The sequence below is a fragment of the Hypomesus transpacificus genome, chromosome 2 (genome assembly GCF_021917145.1).
Source record: "Hypomesus transpacificus isolate Combined female chromosome 2, fHypTra1, whole genome shotgun sequence".
NCBI lineage: Eukaryota > Metazoa > Chordata > Actinopteri > Osmeriformes > Osmeridae > Hypomesus > Hypomesus transpacificus.
Genome location: NC_061061.1, coordinates 9,771,464 through 9,791,145, shown reverse-complemented (window position 1 = coordinate 9,791,145; position 19,682 = coordinate 9,771,464). Strand labels below are relative to the sequence as shown.

General features: G+C 45.5%; 1 protein-coding gene across 3 annotated transcripts; it reads left to right on the top strand.

The window, feature by feature from the left end:
- Window positions 1-899: 899 nt before the first annotated feature.
- On the top strand, window positions 900-19,484 carry LOC124472620 (transcriptional repressor p66-beta-like). 3 transcript variants are annotated; one of them, XM_047027590.1, is made up of 11 exons: window positions 900-1,097; window positions 9,885-10,330; window positions 10,493-10,622; window positions 11,507-11,638; window positions 12,280-12,411; window positions 12,958-13,128; window positions 13,617-13,965; window positions 14,172-14,374; window positions 14,666-14,776; window positions 14,937-15,162; window positions 15,819-19,484. In XM_047027590.1, the coding sequence occupies exons 2-11, from the start codon at window positions 9,897-9,899 to the stop codon at window positions 15,953-15,955; spliced, it is 2,025 nt and encodes a 674-aa protein (XP_046883546.1). In that variant the 5' UTR covers window positions 900-1,097; window positions 9,885-9,896; the 3' UTR covers window positions 15,956-19,484. The 3 variants fall into 3 exon arrangements, with proteins under 3 accessions (XP_046883546.1, XP_046883537.1, XP_046883527.1); XM_047027581.1 differs by having other exon boundaries at window positions 13,614-13,965; XM_047027571.1 differs by having other exon boundaries at window positions 13,602-13,965.
- The last annotated feature ends 198 nt before the right edge of the window (window positions 19,485-19,682 follow it).

Here is a 19,682-nt window from a genome sequence, read left to right as displayed (position 1 = left end):
TTTGTCTGTTTTTCTTTTTTTTGACTATAATGGTTGTCAAGAGTAGATAAGTTGCTGAAAAGACTATCAGCTGCCTGATCATTTTACCATTTATTTCACCCGTTATGTCGACGCAAGAGTTAAGTTGGCCATCGGACATTTTAGATGCAAACCGTTTTAGCACATGCCCATTTACCCAGTGAGTTCCACAAACTGGTGTCTAACAAAACCCGCCATGGATCTCCACTTAAAAGTGTTTCTGGATTGGCAGTGGTTAACGCTAGCATGGTGGGTGATGCGTCCACTGATACTGTAATTTGTACCCGCGGACTGCCATGTCCCCGCCAGAGGGCGCAGTTAGAAGTGAGGTCAACTGATGCCATCGAACCCTACGAGACTACAGTAGACTGATTTTAGAGAGGACAATAGATTTGCAACCAATCAAATTATTTATAAATGCGCAAATTATATCAATACTATTTAAAAGACAAAAAGACCAGTCTGTTTGACATTGACATCTAATTTGGTCTAGGTGGACACATCATTAAAACTGATAAGGCACATTTTTGTTTTAAATCAAATATGTTATGTTTGTCCAATACTTTTCTTACGCACCAATAGGGTGTTTGAATAAAAGGTAAATTAATGAATGGTGCTCTATTAGATATGTCTATAAATGGAACATAATTAACAAAATAAACTAAATAAATATATTATTAAAAAAGTTTGTCGCAAGTACAAACATAAACGCTTATGAGTTTTAAGTTATTGTAAGATAGGAGGATGCTTTTATGGGCCCATTCAAATGGCATTAGAATTACATTGTCGACAACGATGGGCATCTCTTTCTGGTTCATATACTCGCCGCTTTTTCTCCCCTCCCTCCTAGACAACAACTCACACCTTCAGTGGAGGCGCGTCAACGACACAACCACGGACCAATAATTTGTCTGTCTGCTTACGGACTGGGAGCATGAGAGCTTGTCGAGACCCAATCAGCGCTTTTGTATTGCTTGCCGGTGCTGGGGACTGACTGGCTGTAAGGAGTTATTGCTGCGCCCCAGGATCCCAAAGCCAAACCCGAAGCCAGTGGAACCTGCGGGGTGAAGGCGAGTCAGGTGAGACCGAGGATTGAGCCGCGGCCTATCTGAACTGAAGTTGAACTAAAAACCTCAATGCCCGATTTAGATTGTGTATGTAATATAGTATCAAAATACTGAGCCCTTGCGATGTGGCAATGCAGGATGAGATTATACTGAAATAACGGTACACTACTGAGTATACCTATTTGATACAGTAGCTGTTCCTTGCCACCGTTATATTTTTAGTTCCAAAATTAGACAATAAACATGTGTTAATTCTACAGAATATACAAATAAGCAGTTTATGTTGCCACGTTCAAAGTTGTTTACAATATAGCAATAAATTATATTGCGCGCGGTGATCATATTGATACAGAAAGGAATCCGCTTTATTGTTTAATCTCGAGTCCCTTGGGGTTAACCCTGGAGATTGGTTGGAAAATAGCTACGTCTTCGTGGTGTCGGTGTTCATACCATAATGCGGTCATACATTTAATGGTTAAAAAATGTGTCTGCACAATTTTTACGTTTACAATCGAGTTTCTGAAACTCGGTGTTATTTCGGGGTGAGCGGTGGAAGGAGGCGACACGGAGTGTTGTGTGTGCAGATGTCATACAATAAAATGAATTCAAAATGCATCAGCCATTTACGTAAGTGAAGACGTGTTCACCCTCTCAACTTGTTTCGTATGCATGCAAATGGCCACCCTGGTTTTCGATGACAACTGGTGTTGCATATATTAGTGAATGCATGACTTTAATGACTCTTAAGGGTCACTTACATACCTTTCAGTTGAAAATGTTTTGGGGTTTATTATGTTATTTTATGATTTTTGTAAAATTATATATTTATGTTGTTTCAAGTTAGCATTTTACATAGTTTCCTATTGCTGCTATTTTCAGGAGCATTACAATTACCATTCACATTTTGTCACTTGGAAGCATACAATAAAGTAATACAATTAAAATATATGATGTTTTCAACCCATAATTGTCAAGACATAGCCCAATACATGTGGGTCTATGAACTTGACCTGTGTCACGTTTTCACAGAGGACTATCTTTCACAGTGGTGGATTTCACTTTGTTGATGAACAATTACATGTCATGTAGGAACTAGCATGGAACCATCAGTTCCATCTATTTTTTATTATCATAATTGTTTGATAAAGCTTCCACTGCATTTTAAAGTCGAATAAGCAGTTCCCTTACCCTAAACATGTACATACAAGCAACTTCCCACTGCTTCTTATTGTCAGTGATATCAGTGTATCACAGTGTCACAAGATTGGTAGTTGTTTCACTTACAAGCATCAGGGTCTGTGCATTTGTACCTCACCCTTTGCTCTTCAATGGCTCACTGACAACAACTCTCATGTGTTGTCTAAAACGATGTTCATTGTATTTGGTGCATGTGCAACCCAAAATAGCATCTTTGCCTTTGTTTGAGCTCCCCTCCCTGCTTACTTTTCCCCTTTTAAGGCCACTGTGTTATTGACCTTGCCAGGTGAAAGTGAGTATGTCCTCTACAGCTCAGAGCTTTTGTGACTGTCGCTAGAAGTAGAGATGCCACTGTATAAGGTGCACTCAGTAAAGGTGGTTGTGGCTTGTTGATCCTGACAACTGACTCTTTCTGTCTGTCAGTATAGCCCATCAGCCATTGTTACAGTCTTCTACCTCTTCGTCCTTTCAGGTTACGAGACAGCGAGCCGAGCTTGATAAAGAAAGATGATTCACCTTTCAAAGAAGCCTCGTGTCAGATCGTCCTCCTTCGTCTGTGTATTGTATTACACAGACATGTTAAGCACACTGTGCATTTCTAAAGGTATTTCCTAGAGAAGGGTCACTGGTTTCACCAAGTTAGTTCCATCACAGTCCCTTCAAAGGGCCAAATGCTTTCACTCAAAACACACACGTTTTGTGAGATACGAAAAATGTACAGTCCACCTGAACCTGCTGGTCAGTGGAGTTCAACACTGTGCCACACTGACATGAGCGCTCACATGCACACATGCAGGCATGTGGTCGTACATCATGAACTGAGTAACTGGTAGAATGCGTAACGTGTGACCTGAGGGTCACGGAACCTTGCTGGTACCTCTGTGGGTGACATTGGGAACACACGTAGGTCTTAAGCTTCCAAGCTTTTCATGAGCTTAAGGTACCACCAACTGTAACCCAGTTGTGAGAGTTCTGCGATGCTGCTTACACCAGACCTTTCCTTCACTATAGGTAAATGAGAGCAGGTGAGAAATGTGGAGAAAAAAAGAAACATAGATACATTAGAGTATTGATCTGACTTGGCCTTGGGCATATGTTCTGTTGACGAGGCTTGTTGTTGCACAGGCGACAGACCTCTAGGTTATGAAAGGGGCGTTTGGTTGTGCACAGGTGTATTTGCAAAGATGGTGATGTCTTTTTTTTGTCTAGTTCAGAGGATGAATAAAGGTCACATGGTACACATGTTTGTTTCTCCACCATTTTGGTACCAAGCAAGTAGCGGTTACACTTTACAGTGTACCTCCTCCAACTTTGTTAGTGACCGACCACCCCACATCCATCTCTCTCTCACTCACTCACACTCTGTGATGTCATGAAGGGCTACACATTAAGAGATAATTCCATATCCTGAGGTTACAAACCGGCTCAGACTGGCTGGCGCTTTAGGACTCTGCTTGGCACCATGGGGGGAGAGACGGAGACAGAGAGAGAGAGAGAGAGAGAATGGGGGACTCTCCTGCTCTTAAAGGGACAGGTGGGGGCAAGTCTGAGACACTGCCCCTTTTCTGTAGTGGTGAATGTCACAATGTTGTGTTTGACATTCCCATTTTTTTGTCTGTGGAAGTGTTTGGTTGTCTTCGAAAGGCAACGGTTTTACAACCCCAGAACATCTCTGGGACATGTTTTTCTTTTTTTTGGGGGGGGGGGGGGGTTGATTTACTGATCGATGGCCGTTTTGGGCTTGTTAATATATGGGCATCGATCAAAACTCGATGCTGTGAATGGAATAGAAATGGGCAAAGTGGCCCGGTCGGACACAGCCCCCCCTGCTCATTCCTCAGTGTCCATTCACACTCCAGCTGAGCGATGGCTGACGTCTGTCAGTCCTCACCGCAGTCTGCCGTCTTTGTTGCGTCGTGTACAGTAGCACCTGAACCCCCACGGTCCAAGACGAAACCCTTTCTCTCCTGTACGCAGCGTGACCCTGTGCCTCCCTCCCTCTGACATGTTTCCATTTCCTCCTTTTGCTCCCTTTGTCCCCTGCACCTTCTCCCTCCCTCCCTTAGGCAACCGCAGAAATTAAATTGATTAGTGGTGCGGTCTATAAATAGACAGGGCACGGTTGCCTTGGCAACCGGGTGATAAGTGTTGTGTGATGAAGACCTGCGCGTCTAACTATTGTTACGTGGGGTGGGGCTCAGGAGGATGGGTGGGTGTGTGTGTTCGTGTTTGCATGGAGTATAGGCTGTGTGTATGGAATGTGGAGATCACATTATTTGATACCTCCTAAATGTGTGTGTGTGTGTCCTGTATGTCTGTGGGCCTGGCGCCAGACTTATGGCTGTAGTGTTTTACTGCAGGTCGGTGTAAACGCTGGTTTAATAAGAACTTGGACTGCAACTTCCCAGATTTGGATCTTTTAAAAGGTTTTCACATGTTTAAGACGACCAGCGCTTACCACTTGGTTACCATGGCCACTGTTTCCTGATCATTCTCATTAATGTCAGGAACTCTCTGTACCCACTCAGTAGTGTGTGTGTGTGTGTGTCCATGCATGCGCTCGTGTGGGTTGATGGTGATGAAAGGCTATTGGTTGGAGACTGCAGCTCCTGGTGCCATCAACACGATGTCCTCGTGTTTTTCGCTTTCCTCCAAATCAATACGGTCTTCCTCGGGCTACGGCTAATGAGATATGGAGAGACTTGAGGCCGTGCTAATGATTCTGTTGTGTCCTAACATCCACACTGTGTGCTTCCTCCGTTTATTGGGTTGAATTAGGAAGAGGATTCTCTTTGTTGAATTTTTGGTGTACAGATAATGCCTACACTGGAGGAACCATCTTGACGATGAAAGCGAATGTGTTGATTGGAGGGTAGGTTTTTATGTAAATAAAAAAAACAATACCCTTGGTTATGTTCAAAGCTAATTTTGTGTGAACCTTTTGTGGTGTGGTGTGGTGCTGTTGAAACAAAAAACGTTGGGTTCCAGAACCTTGGATCACACCTTTGGGAACACACATGGTCAGTGCACCCTTTAGAACAAGCCATCAGTCCTAATTCTTTCAACATTGGTCATCATTGTGTCTTGAATGATTTCATTCAAGTGCATATGTCAGTGCCTGTATCACATGCTACTTGAGTATTCACAGCTGGCAACGAGTGTGAAACTGAGCTGGAGGCTATCTGAGCTGCATGTCTTAGCTTTGTCCAGAATAGCTGTGAACGTGTCCAACTCGCCACCTCCTTCGGCAAGGTAGGAGCGAAGGATGCTCCTGTATGTTGAGAAATGACCGGGCCTGGGTGTCACCTCCTAACCCGCTCTGGGTGCAAGCTATAAGCCTCCTTCCGGATTCATCTTCCTGCCATCGCACCATCTCGGCTAGCTGCTAATTTAATTTAGCATGCTGCTCCTTCTAGGGGAGAACTCATTTCGTCATAGTCTTACGCAGTACCTAAAAGCTTGGGAAGTCTGACTCACAGCTAATCTCCCCAACCTTAAGCTGCATGTTACGGCCCTGTCAGGCAGCGTGATGTGGAGATCTTCCAGCTGGTTACTGCATCCCCTAAGGGAATCTGGAGACAATGGTGGATAGTCGGCACCTCCTTTTGATGTCACTGCACACAACCATGGTTTTCCCTATTCACATTTACATTTAGCAGACGCTCTTACCCAGAGCGACTTACAGTAAATACAGGGACATTTCCCCCGAGGCAAGTAGGGTGAAGTGCCTTGCCCAAGGACACAATGTCATTTGGCACGGCGGGGAATCGATCCGGCAACCTTCGGATTACTAGTCCGACTTCCTCACCGCTCAGCCATCTGACTCCCTTTGACAGGGTGAGATGTGTTTAGAAGATGGCGTATTCCAGTGGCTCAGTAACGCGGCGGTGCGTTTTGCAGGGTGGTCCCATGGACAGACAGGGAACGCTGACAATCGCATTGGCTTTGGTTCAGTCTCACAAGCTGTTCTGGATTTTGCTCCATATAACGGGCGATCCGGTAAGCCTACAGCCGTACAAGTGACATGCCTAAATGTAATATTTCCTCATTACCGCAGTCCCACACCCACACCGCGACAAACGCAGACTCACAACCCAAGCACGTACAGTATTCCCATACTGTTATCCCCTTTAGAAATCAAAGCCCCAGAGACAGACTTGTATTGCTAACAATTCAGCAACAAAAGCCCATATTCGTCACTTTGTCCCTCAGGGGTCCTGAAAATGCAACTACGCAGCATACTTTTACTACCCCCCCGCCCCCCCTCCACAAAAAAGTTTCTCTTTTTGCTCCCCTCCTGTGTTTTTGGAGGGATGGGTGGAGGGAAGTGGAGTCAGGAGGGGGAGGGGGAGTGAGTGTTTATACGGGGGCTTTGTTGGCATCGCACAACTGTAGTAAAATGGAGGAGGAGGAGTGGGGGTTGAGGGAAAAGGAACAAAGGAGCCTTATGTTGGCATGGTCTCTAGTGTGTGTGTGTGTGTGTGTGTGTGTGTGTGTGTGTGTGTGTGTGTGTGTGTGTGTGTGTGTGTGTGTGTGCTTAGGCGTTTTGCACGCTTGTACGCATGGACAAATGTACGGATGTGCTGTGGTGTGCTCGCGTGCACACGCATGTGTCTTTTGTGCAGGGCTGTGCATGGCTGAAGATTGTACGGTACAAATCTTTACCTTCCCTAGAACTGTACCCGCCTGCAATGTTTTGTCTTCATATCCAAGACTGCCCCAAGGATATTCCATCTCACGGCTGCCTTTTACCTTGATGTCATATAAATCTACACCTTTTTTCTTTTTTGGTGTTGAGTGTGTGTGTGTGGGTGTTTTATCCAAGGAGCTGGTCATAGGAAGAGCACAAAAAAAAAAACTAAAACTAAAAAAAAAGAATTCCTTTGTGATTTATTTGTTTAACGGGTGGTAAAATCACACTAGAGGTAGCTGAACTCCGTGTTGAAAAGAATAGGTGTGTGTAGCTCGGGGGAATCTTTATGTATCGGTGTGTGTGTGCGCGCGCTATCGTGTGTGTGTGTGTGTCGTTGCTTATGCTGATCAGCTCTCTCGTTTACCATCCCCTCCATCTTAGCACCTCTTTCTTCTCCCTCCTCCTCTTCTCGCGGTATGGAGGCGTCTGACTCTTGTGTTGTCTGGCTGCAGGCCCAGAGGTGTGTGCGTGCGTGCGTGTGTGCGTGAGTATAAAAGTACTGCCGACGTGTGCACACTGCACATACACGTGTGAGTGGATGCATGTGGCCGCAGCACACGTATAAGAGTTGGGTATAGATTGGGTCGGGACACAGAGAGAGAGGCTGGTGTGTGTTGCAGGGCTACAGTCATCATATTATGTAAGAAGGAATGAGGATGGGTAGGGGGGGGTTGGTCAAGAGGTGCTGGGCTGGAGCTAAAGACACACACACACGCACACACAGATACACTCAACTGATTGGCTTGGTAGTCTTTCTTGCTCGCTCTCTCTCTCTCTCCCCACCCCCCCCACCCCCCCCCCTAGGTGGGTGGTTCGAGTCAAAGCTTTGGCATATATAGGCCTTTTCTGTTTTACTGTATGCCCCTACAAAGTAAATGTAACTTCCATGACTCATGACTACTACGGATAGTGTACTGTAAATCACAGAGCTGTACTAAAAAGCATGCAGTTCGCGTGTGTGGCTGTGTGTGTATGAACAGGCACACAGTACAGTATTGTGTGTGTGTGTGTGTGTGGGGGGGGGGGGGGTTGTGTGGCTGCGTGTGTATGAACAGGCACACAGTTTAGTATTGTGTGTAAGGTTGTCCTCATTAGCATGTGTGTGAATGTGCTGCATGTCGTTGTCGTGAGTGTCTCCTGGATATACCTCTTTTGTGTGTGTGCGTGCGCATGTATGTGCACACAGCGCGAGCGTACAAGAGTGCTACTATCTCCACCTAACGAGGCATTGTGCTCTAATTATAACCAGTCCACCATCCTAGTCCCTTGCCACCCCAGCCCTGCCACCTCCCCCTACTCCCTCCTAGCCAATCCCCATCACTCTTCCTAGTCTTAATGCGTATCATTGGCCCAAGTTGCAGGGCAAACTAGCTCCCTGCGGTGCAACCTATGCTGCTTCTCCCGCTGCATCCTCAACCAACCCTCTCAACCCGATGATTCAACCAAGTGTGTCTAATGCAGTCGGATTGAAACACACACACATATATACACACACACTGTGATACAGGCACTTAACCAATGCAGGGTTTAAAACTGTCGCTGTATAGAACACATGAACCCGCTCACCCTACGGTTGCACATGTGTGTGCCTGTTTAAGTCGTCATGTGTCTGAGCCTGTAGCACACTGCAGTAAGCTGTTCACACACACACACACACACACTAGCGATACAGTATATATCCATAAGCATACATGCATCAAGCCCTCAAGCATGTTCTGTCCTAGGTGCATATCACATTACCCTCTCATTCAACTTGTATAGGGGGAAGAGGTCAGGGAACTGTGTGTTGTTCATTCCATACTTTGCCAGCCATTTTCAAGGACTCTTCAGATCCTGTTCTGTGGGTTTGATGGACATTTGAGAATATCCAATAAGACTGTTGACTGATGACATCACATCTCTATACTATACAGAATATGAACACAGTTTGGTTTTAATGGTTGCTAATTGCACTCCCCACACACACACACACACACATACACATACACACACGTAAAGGCACACATACACACAAATGCATTCTTCCTCCCCAGCCCTTATCTGCTTCAGTTTCGCTCTGCTTTACATGTGCCAGGCGCGCCAATGTCCTGTTTCCTGTCTTTATTGTTGTCATGGCAGGGTAATGCATCCCTCTGGCGGGGAGTGGCACTTTGAGCAGAGTCTTCATTTTTTGTTGTCGGGGAAAAAAAACGATGACAGTTTGCCGTATACGCTTTCCTGACCGAAACGATATGAATCCTACAAATATTAACGACTTAAGCCATCCTAAAACCATCGCACCTCTGTGTCTCAACCTCCTTAGTTGGATGTGAGACCGGAGGGCGGCTCGTTGGCACGATTCTCCCTCTTTGAAACCTAAGACAAGTGGTCGAGGGAATGAATAAGGTGCCGGCGACGAGCCTTGGTGTCGTGTCAGACTCCTGTGAGAGTGAGGATACCGGACAGGGGCGATGACAGCTAACTGTTAGCGCTGTCTGAGGTGGCAAAGCAAACAATATGGTGGGGGTGTGAGCGCGGAGCAGTAGACTTGTCATCCCGTTCGCCTCACCGCTGGAGAAAAGCACGACAGGCTCTTCTTCGCTGTCGCTCTGCCGTAGGAAAGGTGAACCGTGAGGGGATTGAGTGGGTGTTTGACATCTCTGTGTGTGTGTGTGTGTGTGTGGGGGGGGTGATGCCAAAAGGGACGGTTTGATATTTTTTGAACAAAGAAGAGGGGAAAACTTGGAACGGTCTGTTATTTCAACTAAGTGTTTACCCGTCTTTCTCTTCCCTCGACCTCTCCTCCATCAACCAAAATCCAACCTCCCCATCTCTATCTGTGTCTCTCTCTCGCACGCATCTCATTCCTCCCTTTCCACTCTCCTTTGTCCCCCCCCCTGTTCTCCCCACCACTTCCCCCCTCCCTCCAGTCCAGTCCAGTCATGGAGAGGCTGAACGAGGAGGCTGTGCGCCTGAGCCTGCTGAAGCGCGGCCTGGACTCGTCCTCCTCGTCTTCGTCCCACGGCCCGGGGCCCGCCGCAGAGCGCGACGAGCTGCTGTCCAAGCGCATCAAGATGGAGGGCCACCAGGCCATGGAGCGCCTCAAGATGCTGGCCTACCTGAAACGCAAGGACCTGGCCGGCTTCGAGGCCGCCGGATTGGTGGGGCTCAACACCGCCGCCGCTGCCGCGGCCGGCATGGCCGAGGTCAAGGGTCACCACCACAGCTCGTCGGGGCTGGGGGGCGGGGCCTACGACGAGAGGACTAACGGGACCCTGAGGGGCCCGGCGGCGGGCGTGTCCCACCACGCCATGTTGGGAAAGAGTGGGAAGGAGAACATGGGGGAGGAGCCGGTGGATATGAGCGCCAAGAGAGGGTGAGTGGAGGGGGAAGGAGAAGGGAGAGGGGTCTGGGTCTGAGAGTTTGTGCTCGGGTAAAAGACAAAAGGCCCAGGTATTTTGAGGTACAAAAAATGTAATTGACTGTGCTATACAGAGTTATAATTGTATACATTTCCTACTGTGCGTGTAACCCCTAGTGACACGGATAGAGAACGCCTCACCCCGTCCCCTGACGTCATCGTCCTGTCGGACAACGAGGCGTCCAGCCCCAGAGGGCCCAGCAGAGGGGAGGAGCGACTGAGGACGGCCAACCTAGAGATGTTCAAGGTGTGTGTGTGACTTGAATTATGAAGATATGGTCAACATTGTATGGAGATGGATAACACCCAAGCCCCCACTGAACGCGGGTTGCCTGGCGACCAATATGGACATGAGAAATTTGCCGCGCAAAGCATGCTGGGATTGCTTGCGGCACGGAGGGAAAAAGTTGAGGAAACTCAACTTTCTTCAAATGAGCGCAGCGCGAAGCCACGCAGACACCAATAAACATACAGGACATCTGTGGGGATTGTGACGTTGACTGTGCTTTGACTGTGACTTTGACTGTGCTTTGACTGCGACGTTGACTGTGCTTTGACTGTGACGTTGACTGTGCTTTGACTGCGACGTTGACCCTTCGGCTTCCTTACCACTCGCTTCTACTACCCAGAGCAATTTGGATGAAAGAAAAGCTTGTAATGGTAGTTTCGGGATTTCCTGAATGATATGACCCCACTCGCCCTACATTTCACTTGATGGTAATAATTGAGTTTAGCCTTTACGTGTGGCATAACCAGTAGGTCTGGCTGCACTTAAGCGGTTTGAAACGTTTCATCATCATAAGCAAGGCTACTTGCTAGCTTATTTTGGTGAAGTAGCTTCACCTGAGCAACTCAAACATTGACATATGAGTACTGTAACTCGGGTTACAGTACTCATATACAGCAGAGTTACAGTACTGTAACTCGTGGCAACACGCCCACAAGCAAAAAACTTTCGAAACGACGCAACGTCATCCGGATTTTTCACGAATAGTGGGGCTTGGGCGTAAGTGTGTCCTCATACTGCAGACACTGTATGCGCGCGCTGTACACTTGTGTGGTTTGTGGGAAATGCACAGGTGTCTGTGCATGCAGGTCAAGGATATTAATGTGTGTGTGTGGGGGGGGTAGGGTAAGAGCGGCGAGGAGAGGCAGAAGATGATCCGGTCTCTGAGAGAGGAGCTGAGGTTGGAGGAAGCCAGACTGGTGCTGCTGAAGAAGCTGAGGCAGAGCCAGTTGCAGAAGGAGAACCTGGTCCAGAAGGTCTGTTCATCCATACATACATACAGACACCAAGCTATATATCCATCCATCCATACACCAAGCTATATATCCATCCATCCATACACCAAGCTATATATCCATCCATCCATACACCAAGCTATATATCTATCCATCCATCCATACACCAAGCTATATATCCATCCATCCATCCATGTTTATACTATCCGAAAGGCTTCATCCATCTCAACGCACTAATTCTAATTTCCATACACTCATCCTATTGTCGCACTTCATGCCCTTTTGAGGTTTCTTTCTGTAATCTAAACTCAACCATTTATTTAGGACATATATTCATCCATCATGTCTCATCCACTCACTCATTCACTACTCACCCTTGCATTGGGGTCACTGTACCAATTCACCATACTCTAACCAAATTGAAACAAACCAATTCCAGTCACTTTCATAAAGGACTCAAAATTCCCCAGGCAACATCAGTTATTCTCTCCATGGATAGGCTGGTATCCACTACACATTAAACTGATTGAAGTTTCTAAAAAAATAATTATCTTTTTTACCATTACAAACCCAATGATTGTAATATTGGAATTATTCTGTAACCCTAACCCCCCCCGCTTAAACCTTTGCACCTTGACCTCTAACCTTTGACCGACCCCCAGGTCCCTGTGGTCCAGAACACAGCCTCGACCATTCAGAGCGGAGCTTCTGTCCACGGTGCTCAGAGCATGAACAAGATGTCTGCCCGACCCGGTCTCCACACCCCGGAGCCACAGAACCTCCGCTTGGCACAGGTGGGTCTGCCACAAGGACAGCTCTGGGCCCAGTTGGCTCTCTAGCTACTGTGTGTGCTCGCTAGCCACATGATTACGCGTGGCAGGGCTCCACCTATTTTGTTTCTGTTTTGCCAGTTAAGAAGGACCAGATCACTCAAGAAGATAACCAAACTTAGAAGTGTAACCGATTCTAGATGTGGTCATTTTACACCTCGGATTGTCATTCACACGTGCTGTTAATTCACTATCAGTTACTGGGTATATTCATGTTGTCACATGCCTGGGTCAGAGGAACACAATGCATTACAAATAGCTCCTGGATTCTGCAAGTCTTGTTGCTAGTGTTACGGTGGCATCTAGTGGCTGGGAGAGGAACTACGACCCCCTAAAATAATTTGATGGGTGTGCATATTTTATGTAGATCAAATTATTTATTTACGTAGCCTGTAGGTTTGTTTGGGGGTGGATAAAACTGCATCTTTTCAAGGCCTATATGGCAAAAACTCAACTGATGAGTCCCATAAAAAAAGAATCTCCTCCTCACCCTTTTCTCGTCCTGCTCAGGGTCACTCTGTCATCAGGTCCGCCTCCAACAGCTCCATGTCCCAGATGATGATGTCACAGAGGGTCATAGCACCCAACCCTGGCCAGCTGCAGGGCCAGAGACTGATGCAGAAGCAGGGCGGCATGCGTACCCCGACGGGCAACGCCAACAGCGCCGTGAGCTACCAGCAGGCAAGTTCAGTTGCTTTGCCGAGGCATCTTTAGGAGGTTTTCGCATGTTGATACAGTGTTTTCTCCTCGTTGATAGTAGCAAACTCGTTTTCTCGGTTTGATGCTATCTATGCTTTGTTGTATTTGAAAAACGAAATCAGTTGGAACAATATGAACTTATTTGTGCACTAAGTGAATTAAATATTGACATTTTTATACACTTAAGGCTTACATGGACCATCTAAATCAGGGGTGTTCAATTCTGGTCCTCAGGGTCCGCTGTCCTCTATGTTTTAGATGTTTCCCTGCTCCAACACGCCTGATTCCAATGAATGTGTCGTTATCAGGCTTCCACAGAGCTTCATAATGACACATTCATTTGAATCAGGTGTGTTGGAGCAGGGAAACATCTAAAACATACAGCTCACCCCGAGGACCAGGGTTGAACACCACAGCTCTAAATCAAGTGTCTGGTTTTCTGTATGTAATTCCAGTCCTCCAACCAGCAGGTGGGGGCCTCCCAGCGTTCCTCCTCCTCGTCCTCCTCCTCCGCCATGTACATGAACCTGGCCCACATGCAGGCGGCAGGCGGCGCCACGGGGGTAACGGGGGTGGGGGCGGTCAGCCCCTCCTCCCTGCACAGCCCCGGGGGGGCGGCGGCGTCCATGGCCGACACGGCCAGCAGTCAGGCGGCCGCCAAGCTGGCCCTGCGCAAGCAGCTGGAGAAGACCCTGCTGGAGATCCCCCCGCCCAAACCGCCAGCACCCCTCCTCCACTTCCTGCCGTCGGCGGCCAACAGCGAGTTCATCTACATGGTGGGGCTGGAGGAGGTGGTGCAGAGTGTCATCGACAGCCAGGGTAAGAGGAACAATCCATTGTTTTGATAATTCTTCTCTGGGGGAGTTTGCATATCGTCTGTGCTGTTATGCTGACAATGCTGGTTCCATGATGGTTGGCGGTCCTCTTTCTACCTGATATTCCAGTTGTCACCTCATTTACTCAAATTGTTCCTCTTTTCCTCATATTCTGAAGGTTCATGAGCCCCTATGTGTCTCTGTCTGTAGGGAAACTCCGCTTGCCCTTCTCTTCTATGGAGCCCTTTATGTGCGCCCAGTGTAAGACCGACTTCACACCCCACTGGAAGCAGGAGAAGGGCGGGCGCATTCTGTGCGAACTCTGCATGACATCCAATCAGAAGAAGGCCTTGAAGGCCGAGCACACCAATAGACTGAAGAATGCCTTTGTCAAAGCCCTGCAGCAGGAGCAGGTCAGTTTTTGGGGTTGTTGCTGTGATGATGAGTGATGCTTTGGGGTTGATTGACATAACTGTAACAAGTGTCTTACACAGGCAGTCAGTGCTTAGCAATCGTTTACCAGTTAGTCTACAATTGTTTGTTTGTTATACCATTTATAATAGCAGTCCAGTAAATGAATTGGCTGGAAAAATGTTTATTTTCGCTCTCTGTTGAATTGAAACTGCTTGCTCTATATAAGATGGGTCACTACTGTATGAAAAAATGAATACCTCACTGACTCGACCCAACGCTTTCTGATGCAGGAAATCGAGCAAAGAATCCAGCTCCAGGCTGCTCTCGCCACCAGCTCTGCCCAGACATCCCCCAGTGTGAGTAAGGCTGAGACCATGAGCCGACACCACACACACAGACAGGTGAGCCATCGCAAGGAGCCACCGCCTTCTGTTGGCCTCCATCCAGACGCTGAATCTCACAATTTCCCATAATGTTCCCACACTCACACGTGTCATTACGACTGGAGGAGATCTAAATGTAGAGATGTTTAATGTGTGTGTCCATACGCTCGCTTGCCAGACCCCTCAGCCCCAGGTGACCCAGTCCCAGGCCTCCCTCCAGCGCAGCCTGAGTGGATCCGCCCGAGGCGTCCTGTCCAACTTCGCCCAGGCCTCCCAGCTCTCCGTGGCCAGCAGCCTCATGGGCATGACAGGCAAGCGCTGTGGCCAGGCGGGCACCAGTGGGCACAGCCGGGCACAGCAGCAGCAGCAACATGACAACAGGCGCCAGCTCTACAGCATCCCTGGTAAGTGGCTGGGTGGGGAGGGGTCACAGGGTTGGGTTTGGGAAGTGCGAATGGTAATCGCACCCTGAACCCATTATATACCTTTATTTTTGACCCATAACAGCTTGACTGCTTTTGGGAAGCTGCAATTGACCCTGTTGAAACACATTGACGGGATGAGCTGTGACATAAAGTTCAATTTTACAACTGTGTGTCAGGCGATTCAAACCGTGACTGGCTAGCTAGCTCATAAGTAAGTAATTCATAGGGAATGTTTTTTGCCCATAGGGAGAGCCTCCATCTTGAGAGAAACTCACCTTTACTCAGTGGCTATATGCTCAGATAAAAATAAATAAATAAGACTGTAGAAGCCATGACACTATAGTTTAGTTTTATTGTTTTGGAGCAATAGGGGCACACCTCACTCGGGTAGTAGATATGAGGCCATAAATCAAGGTAGTTTCAGGTTTGTTTGTTTTCTTACCAAAGCAACAGAAAGCCAGCACAGATTAAACAGTTTTTTGTTAGTTAAAATAACAGATTTTATGCTGCATTAGTGGCGTTGATCAAAGTGGAAATTGAATGTAAGACAAAAAACACTTTGTACTTTGAGTCCACCAACCTCTGTCAGTGTATGACTCCATTAACTCCCATCTCTCAATACTCCTTCTCTCCAGGGGTGAACATCGCCTACCTGAACCCAGGCAACGTTGGGGGCCACAAGGGGTCCAGTCTGGCTGACCGCCAGAGGGAGTACCTGCTGGACATGATTCCCCCTCGCTCCATATCCCAGTCCCTCACTGGACAGAAATGAAACCACACCACATCCCCCCCCCACAACCCATCCTGCTGGACATGATTCCCAACGCCCCATATCCCAGTCCCTCCCCGGACAGATATGAACCACACCACTCCTTCCTCTACCCCTTCCTTCCCACAACCCATCCTGGTGCAGTACTGCAACACGCACCCGCCCCCATAACCATTCGACCCTCCATCGCATGCAGTGCCTGTTAGTGTGCCTACCAAACTAACCTGTATGAAAAACACAATCAATCAATGACTCAAAAATACAAAGAAAAAAAAAAATACTATAAATGAAAGATAACGCTCTTAATTAAAACGACCAGTCGTTTTAACACGTGATACAAAGTCCCCATGTTAATGCAATCGTCTTTAGTGCAATGGATGTCCTTCTCGTTTCACCGCTACTGACTCGTCGCTGTCCTCAAGTCACCATGTTTCTATATAAAGGGGGTGACAGAAGTGGGCTGTTAATTTTTGTTTAGTATTTGTGTGCTTGTTTATTTTTTTTCAAAGCAATATTTTGTCTGGCACCAGCCTTCTTAAAATAAGAAATCAGTTCTTTGTAATTTCTGGGAATGGCTTAATTTTTTCTCTGAGAATTACACTGTCTTCTCGGATTGGCGAATCTCTCCTTATCTGGCTTCACTCAACTGGGCCCCCAACATTACGAGGTGGAATCCTGGTGTTGCAGACCTCGTCTTCAAGATGGTGGAATCTCCCTGACTGGCAGACATAGCCCAACCTTTGTTTTAAAAAGGTGATTCTTGTGGTTGCTTAATTGGCACAAATTCTCTCAAACCTCTTACAAGCTTGGGAGTTTAGGTGCAGAAGGAAGAGGAAATAAAACTCCAATGATTTGTTGAAAGATACAATGTTTTAGATCTTGGGAGCTTGTTCATAGCAATACTTCATGAAGTGACTGTTGAAACGTGGATACACCTCAAACAGAGAATGGCCAATGAACCCAGATGAGTTTAGAGACTGGTCCCTGTTTTAATTTGAGATTAAAGTCTTAGATACCACATTGCAATCCCACCTCGTTTTTTTTTTTACTTGAGTCAGGACAGGTGCTTTAGTCCAGAGTGTTCTTTGTGGAAAGATAAATGACAAAATAAATGGATGAATATGATTGATAGTGACATCATTATGTAATAAGTCGTTGGATTGTTAAGGAAGTCAGTTAGCAGAGTTTTTTAATTGGACGAGACATCGGATGGTGATTTTGGTTGGCTGGGAAACCTTGTTGAGGAATTGGATAGGAAAGATATACGCAAGTTCAGAAGAAAATCTATTATATGACATTTTGGGATAAAATTGGGACATAGCTGTTGAACCCCTTGTTCTTTTTATTTATCTTTTGTTTCTAAGTCTAGAGTTTCCTAGTAAGAGTTACCTTTTCTTTGACATATAAACTTGTGGATTAAGTTTTATATGAATATTACATTGTCTGATTTTTTTTACCTGCTAGTGTACAAGTCCACTATGCAGTGTAAGACTTAAGGAAAGTGGCTGGCTCTTAGCTTCAACCTATTCATATTTGCAGCGTCTATTCGAGGAAGTGGTGTATCTGAAAGGTACTTGGCCTCAATGACGATAAATACTGTGTGACAAACTAGCAGCTGTCAAACTTAAATCAAACTGTTTATATAGAAATACATTTACAGAGTATACTTCATGGGCCATGGCAATGAATAGGATTGTACTTTTAAGGAGCACTTGAGGTTCCAATTAAACAATTCTAGGCAAGAAAGTGTGTCTGTCCACAAAATAAAAGTCTGACTTGATTCTTGATGGGTTCCGAATATGAATGTTCTATTCATTATTAACAGGTTGCACTCAGTCTGTGTTGTCTGCACAATATTCCTAAGTGAAGGAAGTGAAGGCCACCAGAAACTGTATGTACAATACAGGAGATGTGCTTTCCCTCAGAGCAAGAAGCTTCATAAATGAAGAGCAACAGTGTTAAAATGAATTATTCCGTTTTCTTTATCATTTTGCCAACTCAGTTTTCTCTTAATGAAATTGTCTTCGGCGTAGTCATACTTTTTGCTTCACACTAAGGTCAAGATCTCCTTTTCCTTTGTTTCATTTAACCTTGTTAAACTTCAGAAGCAGGTGCAATATTTGGATACACAGGAAAAATAGCCTCTTAGGAGTTTTTATTCTGAATTTAACTACATAATAACTAAAATAAATCCCTGTCTGGTATACACTAGTTGCCGTTAAATTATTTTATCCCTTGTAAGGGATGTGGCACTTAGGTAAAATAGCCCAATTAAATTAATCTATTCTAAGGACATGATGAAACACAATAATCACTGTTTTAGCACAGTGACGGTTTGGTGGTTTTTACCCCCACAGATTTTTGATATGTATCATTGTCTTCTATGCTATGTGTTTGATATTAATAATTGTCCTTTGTCGTGTGTATGCTATCTCTTCTATCTACCTTACCATCAACTTTTCTCTCTGTTCTATTTCCCGAACTATGCCAGATGATGCATCCACAAATGTTATGGAAAAAAGTTATAACACTTGGAAAAGATCATTTTCAGATGTCATTTTTGTAAGGTTTTAAATATATATAAAAAAACTACCTTTTGCTGAACTGTCAATCCAATTTCATTTCTGAAGATTTTTGTTAAAAAAAATAAAAGAACAAAAAAAGAACAAAAAAATGAATACAAAACAGTATAACCTGAATAAACTGAATTTGTCTAAGTTACAAAACAAAATGATACAATACTTGCTTGAACAGGTGTATTAATAATGACTTGATGTATATAAGCTTTTACTCCTTTGTGGAGCACAACACATGAATTGAAGATGGGTGTACATTGTGTAGAAAAGCAAGCAAAAAGCCATGGATATTGTGAAGCTTGTCATTTTGTTTTGTGATCACTGTGTATTCCTGTGCCACAAAATGTGCAAAAACGTGTGGGGGTTAATATTCTACCTTTTCTATTTACTATCAAATGCATTCACACCTTTCGGTATATTGTTTTGTAGTACTTATTTTGGATGGTTGTTTGATCTATCCCAGGGCCACCTGTCAGTGTGTAAAGTTACCTGCTTTTTGTCCAGTTTTCTTTTGGCAAATCTGTTGTTCACTTAACAGTTATTACTATTTTGACATTATTTCATGCTTTATATTTTGATTAGTATATAGGTATAATAATTGAGCAAGGCTTGGTTTAGATCAAACAACTGGAATGGGATTTTTCTTTTTTCCCCTATTTATCTGTTTCCAGGTACAGGCAGCGCATGGTCCAAGTAAGACAGAGACTCATGAGATGAGCTATCTCCACTGTGCATTTTGAATGCACAGTAGTATAAATGCTAAGCTACATGGTAATTTTGCCATTGTCATTAAGTTTGTGGAGGCATCCATAGTGTGCAATGTGTTGGGTCAAGCAAACCATTGGAAGCATTCAGCAGTCTTAACACAATGCTGTCATGGTATGATCCCAAAAATGGCTCCGTATGACTTGTATCAGATTCTGTCAAAAAAAAAATTAAAGCGATGTTTTCAAAAATTTCATGACAAATGTTTTGCTTTTGTAGACCAAATCAGCTAAAAGTGTGATAGATCTGTCTTTACTAGCTAGCTCAGACTTAGTATTGTTTTTTTTTTTTTACTGTTGCTCAAAAAGGAGACAAATGTGTTGAACTGCCAGGGTCCAAACCAGTTTTTTTGTTCAAAAGGTACAGGTCTGTAATAAAGCCAACCAACC

What these genes read in the sequence shown, in the direction of transcription:
- LOC124472620 (XM_047027571.1), top strand. Translation starts at nt 9,897, where the DNA reads ATGGAGAGGCTGAACGAGGAGGCTGTGCGCCTGAGCCTGCTGAAGCGC. An exon ending in CCAACCTAGAGATGTTCAAG is followed by an intron (nt 10,623 to 11,506) that starts GTGTGTGTGTGA and finishes TGGGGGGGGTAG; the next exon opens with GGTAAGAGCGGCGAGGAGAG. An exon ending in AGAACCTCCGCTTGGCACAG is followed by an intron (nt 12,412 to 12,957) that starts GTGGGTCTGCCA and finishes CGTCCTGCTCAG; the next exon opens with GGTCACTCTGTCATCAGGTC.